This window comes from Suricata suricatta, chromosome 16 (assembly GCF_006229205.1).
Source record: "Suricata suricatta isolate VVHF042 chromosome 16, meerkat_22Aug2017_6uvM2_HiC, whole genome shotgun sequence".
NCBI lineage: Eukaryota > Metazoa > Chordata > Mammalia > Carnivora > Herpestidae > Suricata > Suricata suricatta.
The window spans coordinates 50,042,771-50,048,625 of NC_043715.1; the positions used below are offsets into that span (position 1 = coordinate 50,042,771).

At 58.3% G+C, this 5,855-nt stretch overlaps 1 protein-coding gene across 1 annotated transcript in view; it reads right to left on the reverse strand.

Annotated features, from left to right (window-relative positions):
* Nucleotides 1–3,778, reverse strand: part of EHD2 (EH domain containing 2) — an 18,519-nt gene extending 14,741 nt beyond the window's left edge. Inside the window, exons 1-3 of the mRNA XM_029924554.1 lie at nucleotides 3,680–3,778; nucleotides 1,324–1,786; nucleotides 284–381 (exon numbers count right to left, since the gene is read on the reverse strand). Coding sequence (XP_029780414.1) covers nucleotides 284–381; nucleotides 1,324–1,727 — 502 coding nt within the window. The 5' untranslated portion in view covers nucleotides 1,728–1,786; nucleotides 3,680–3,778. The remainder of the gene's footprint in view (nucleotides 1–283; nucleotides 382–1,323; nucleotides 1,787–3,679) is intronic.
* Nucleotides 3,779–5,855: the final 2,077 nt, after the last annotated feature.

A 5,855-nucleotide genomic window follows, 5' to 3' on the forward strand; every position in this document is an offset into this window, starting at 1 on the left:
CTGCCCGCGCTCAGAAACTTCCGTGCCTCCCTACCTCTCTCGGTGCCTCCCTCTCCATCCTAGCGACCAGCCCGGACACGGAGCTGCACCCTGCTCACACGTGTCCACGCATGCGCCTCCCGGGTCCCCTCAACGTGCGGAGACACGGAGGGATCCCGGCCTCGGTGGCTCCCTTCTCTACCGGGCCGCTCAGAGCCAGCTGACACAGGCCCGCGGCCCAGCAGAGGCCTGGCCGCCTCACCCCTCCGACGGAGCCCGGCCCCACTCACCCCGCCCCACTCACCGCGGCTCACTCTCTGTTTGGCGCCAGACAGGATGCCCGGGGTGTCGATGATACTAATGCTCTCCAGGACCTGATTGGGGAGCTGGGCACACATGAACCTGAGGAGAGGGAAAGGCAGGGGTCAGCGCGGGGAGGGGCGAGGGGGGAGGCCGTGTAACAAGGGAGACTCGGCCTCCGTGGAGGGTGAATCGGGCATAGAGAAGGAAGAATCTTGAAAGAGAAAAGATAGATCAGGACAGAGAAGAGCACTTATTTAAGAAAAAAACAATCAGGGGCGTCTGGGTGGCTCAGTCGGTTGAGCATCCGACTTCCGCTCAGTCATGATCTCACAGTTGGTGAGTTTGAGCCCTGTGTCGGGCTCCGTGCTGACAGCTCAGAGCCTGGCGCCTGCTTCAGATTCTGTGTCTCCTCTCTCCTCTCTCTGCCCTTCCCTTGCTCACACATACACACTCTCTCTCTCTCTCAAAAATAAAATAAATAAAGGTGCCTGGGTGGTTCAGTCAATTAAACGTCTGACTTTGGCTCAGGTCATGATCTCATGGTTTGTGGGTTCAAGCCCGACGTTGGACTCTGTACTGACAGCTCAGAACCTGGAGCCTGCTTTGGATTCTGTGTCTCCTTCTTTCTCTGCCCCTCCCCCACTTGTGCTCTGTCTCTCAAATATAAATAAATGTAAAAAAATAAACATGAAATTTTTTTTTTAAATCAGAGCTGTTGTTTACTGAGCACTTACTTTGTGCCAGGGACTGTTCTAAGCCCTTCCTCTGTGAGTGGGGACCATGGTGATCCCCAATTCCCAGATGAGGCTAAGAGAGGCACAGAGAGGTTAAGTCCTTTGCCCGAAGCCGCTCAGCTAGGGAGGAGCTGGACCCAGGCAAGCTGGCTCCATGGGCCCTAGAGGGCGGCAGGAGAGCAGAGGCAGGAAGGGGGTGAATCAGGAGGAGAGAAGGGAATTGGGGCTGAACAGAGAATCGCATGCAGGGCAGGGTGGGGGCCCAGGCACAGGGAGATGCACCCCTGCCTCCCGAGCTGCCACGTACCTGTTGAGGAAGGTGTTCCCGAACGGGTTGAGCTTGCGGAAGGGCTTGTCCGGGTCGACCACGAGGGCGTTGCCGGGCACTGTGCCCTCGGTGTCCCCGTGCATGACGGCCACGAAGCAGTCGGTGGTGGGCTCGGGCCCCACGCGCGAGCCGGGCACCTCCTGCTCCAGCAGGTACTGGATGAAGCTGGTCTTGCCCGTGCTGTACTGGCCGGCCACCAGCACCATGGGCTTGCCGTCGAAGTCGGCGTCCTCCAGGGCCGGCGAGTGGAAGGCCCCGAACCGGTAGTGCTCCTCGAGGGGCAGCAGTTTGGTGCGGTACAGCTCCTTGAGGGACGAGGTCACCGTGCGGATGGCCTCGGGCTGCTGGCCCCGCGTCCCGCTCCGTTTCAGCCAGCTGAACATGGTGACCGCGCGCTGCCCGCCGGGCTCGCCAAAGGAGACGTGCGGGGGGCGGGGGCTGCCTGCGGGACGGGAAGGGTGTTGATGGGGGGCTGCCTGGTGGAGGAGGAGGCGGAGGAGGAAGGGAGCCGGAAGGTGCCCTGGGTGGAGGAGGGTGGGAAATGGGTAAAGGGGGAGCAGCAGAGAGCACGGATGGCGGAGGGCAGGAGGTGACGGCTTCGTGGAGGAAGAAGGTGATTATTCCAGTGGGAGGAAGAGAGAGAGGGTAACGGTGGACTGGCCGAAGAAGCAGGATTTTCGGGGCCCGAGGAGGAGGGACAAAGGGAAGGCCTCGGAAGCCGCCTAGAAGCCACGCACCCCTTCATCCGTCCAGCCTTTCCCTCCTCCCTTCCCCCTGCTTCCATCCATTCTCACATTTTCACGAAAATCCTGTGTCAGGAGCTCTGGATCCAGAAATGGGACCAGCCCCACTGAGGAGAGGACCCGGCACCGAGCGGTCGGGGGCGCCTGGGAAATGCCAGGCAGCGGGCTTGCGGGCAGCAAGGGGGTGAGCTGACCACAGGGCCAGCGGAGTCCGGCTGAGCTGACTTTTGAACGCTTTCATGCAAAACGGGGATACGGTGCAAACCAGGCAGGGGGCGGTGTGCGCTTGCGGCTGCGGGGACGGCCGCAGGAAGGAGGGTGTGGACACGGGAGGGGCGAGAAATGGAGCTGCCTGGGGGCACCCGGGGCGAGGGGCCTGAGCATCGCAAGAATAACAACTTTGCGATGGCGGCATTCCAGACACTGCTCTAGTTCACCGTCACAACCACACTGTGAGGGAGGGCTGTCATTGTCCCCACGGTTCTGACTCACGGAGGGGACTCACGAAGAGAGCCATAACCTGCCCCAGGTCACTTGCTTAGGAAGCGCTGGGTCTGGGACTCCAGGCAACCTGACCGCAGAGCCTGTGCCGCCCTCATGGGGCTCAGGGGTCCGGAGGCCCGACCAGCAGCCCGGCAGCGGCAAGCACCCCCGTGCCCAGACTGTGTTCTCTATGTCCCCTTCCTGACTTTTCACAAAGTCATTTGTGCCTTTTTTGTCTTTTTTTTTTCTTTTCCTTCCTTGATCAGCCTAAGTAGATGCTTATAATTTTACTGATCTTTTCACAGAACCAGATTTGGGTCAGATTGGAGTCTCCAGATACCGTTTTCCATTAAAAAGCAAAACCAAACCAAACCAAACCAACCCACGAAAAGCGAGGATATGGCTGATTCCAGGGCTGGGGCCCGAGGAGAACACGTGAACCTGTATCAGGCAGTGGAAAGGTGCTCAGAGAGGTGTCACAGGGACCCGGGGGGCCACCCTGAAGGAGCCCCTAAGGGCGAAAGTTGGGACTGTTTGAGCATCAAAATTAACTGCCAATCAAAAATGTTAAAATCCGTAAAATCACAATGATACTTAAAGGAAAATAAATAAAAAGGAGAAAAATATGGGACACGTGCCAGAGAGGTAAAGGAGACTCAGGGGCTGGGAACTGGGATGTGGGCAGTGGAGGGGGCCCTGGGCGGTGTCCCGGGCAGGGAGGGGTCTGGGGGACATTTTGGGGGTGGCTGGACAGGCCATGGGGCTGGTGAAGTAGGAGAGGAGTGGGTGATGCCAGGGGAGGGAGACCCTAAGGAGGGATCTCTTCTGGCTGAGAGGGTGGGGAGCGAGTTGGGAGTGGGGGACCCGGAGCACGATGGGGAGGAGCACGGAGGGCGGGCGGGCGCTGTTACAGACTGGAAGGCAGGGGCTGGAGGGATTCGGGGTGACCGGGAGGTGTCGTGGAGGGGTGGCACTAGGGACATCAGGGACACCGTTACACACTGCGGGGGGCGCGGAAGGGTCCCAGGGAAGCAGGGGATTCATCCGGGACCAGGTCAGGGGTCAGGGCGGGAGCTGGGAAGCGACAGCCGCGGCCGGGGGCCACTCACCGATGGGGCGCGCGGGCGGCTGCACCGGGCGGCGGGCTGGACGGGGGTCCCGCGGGGATCCGAGGCGCCCGCGGAGCGGCCTGTGCTCGAGGTCCCGGCCGGAGCCGTCTGAGCCGGGTGGGGCCCGCAGCGGGGAGGAGGGGAAGGGAGGGGCGGGGGGGCGGGACCAGGCGCCCCCCCTCCCCAAACCGGGAGCCCGGCCTCTGGCGCCCCCTGGTGGGGGATGGCTGGGCGGCTTCTCGAGATGGGTCCCAGAGCCCGGCTTCCAATCCGTTCCGCCTCTGACGCTGGGCCACTCACTCCCGGATCTGTCGCTCCTCTTAACATGCGAATACTAATATCAATACGACTGACAACAACGACAGCAGCAGCGGGGCACATGGATGACGCAGAAGGTTGAGCCTCCCGCTGGGATCAGTCACCATCTCCCGGGTTTGTGAGTTCGAGCCCTACATGGGGCTCGCTGCGGTCAGTGCAGAGCCTGCTTCGGATCCTCTGTCTCACCCTCCTTACCCCTGCCCCGCTCTCTCTCTCGCTCTTTCTCTCAAAAATAAATAAAACAGGGCGCCTGGGTGGCTCAGTCGGTTAAGCGTCTGGCTTCAGCTCAGGTTATGATCTCACGTTTCGTTGGTTTGAGCCCCCCGTAGGACTCTATACTGACAGCTCAGAGCCTAGAGCCTACTTCAGACTCTGTATCTCCCTCTCTCTGCCCCTCCTGATCTCATTGTCTCTCTCTGTCTCTCAAAAAAAAAAAAAAGAATAAAATAAAAAATAAAATAAATAAAACATTAAAAAAACACCATCCGCAATAATAATAATTTTAAAACTTAACTGAGTTCATGAAATTCCTCGCTCACAATCCCCATCTCAGCTCCTCTCTAGAGAACTCAGAGCAAAAGCCAGAGCCCTAAATGGGGCCCACAAGACCCTTGGTGATCTGCCCCTTTCCTCTACCCTCCCCCTCTCCCTCCCGCCATAGCTCACTCCGCTCCAGCCACGCTGGCTTCTTTGCTGTTCCACAAACACACCCACAGCCCTCTAACCTCAGGGCCTTTGCACTTGCTGTTTCCACCACCGAAACTGCTCTTCCCACGGGGATCCTAACAGCTTGCTCCCTCCCCTCCTTCGAGTCTGCGCTCAGATGGCACCTCCTCAGAGAAGCCCTCTCCGAGCTCCCTGCTTAATGTAGCCCCCACCATCGATCCATTGTCATTGCTTTATTTCCTCCACAGTTCTTACTCCTGCTCTACACAGGCTACATTTCTCTACCTGAGACCGGCTCACTGGTGAGAACACAAGTCCCATGAGGGACAGAGATTTCCCAGGAGGGGGGTCCTGCTGTGCCCCCAGCCCAGCGCAGGGCCTGAAACACCACACGGACTCAGTAAATATTTGTTGACTTAATCGGTCACTATTACTGAGCGTTTCCTACGAGGAGTGGGCCCTGCTATGCCCATTTTACAGATGAGACAACTGAGTCCCAGAGAAGTGAAATTAAAAAGCAGAGAGTAGGGCGCCTGGGTGGCTCGGCCCTGAGCTCCATCAGCCAGAACAGACATGTGAGTTTCCTTTCTGTTTGAAATTTTATTTTCATTCACTTATTTTCAGGGTGACTTATTTCTAATCTCTCCCTGCACAAATGTCGACTCCCGACGGCAGGGGCTTGGGTCTGTTTTGTTTAGTGTTGTCACCCCAGTGCCTAGGACAGGGCCCGGCACCAAGCGCCCACTCGGTTAAATATCTAATCAGTTATATGTGATAATGTACATAATTGGGGTGGTGAAAATGTTCTTTTTTTGAGACAAAGAGAAAGAGGGCAGAAGTAAGCGAGGGGCAGAGAGAGAGAGAGAGAATCCCACGGGGGGAGAGGGGAGGTGGAGAGACATAGAGAAACGAGGCTCATGTTTTTACCGCAGCTTACCGGAGGTGGGGCTCGAACTCACATGAGATCATGACCTGAGCCGACATCAAGAGCCAGATGATCAACTGACTGAGCCACCCAGGCGCCCCTGAATCGTATGCTTTAAATGGGCGAATGGTGCCTGGGTGGCTCACTCGGTTAAGTGGCTGACTTCAGCTCAGGTCATGATCTCCTGGTTCGGGGGTTCGAGCCCCGTGTCGGGCTCTGTGCTGACAGCTCGGATTCCGTGTCTCCTTTCTCTCTGCCCCTCGCCCC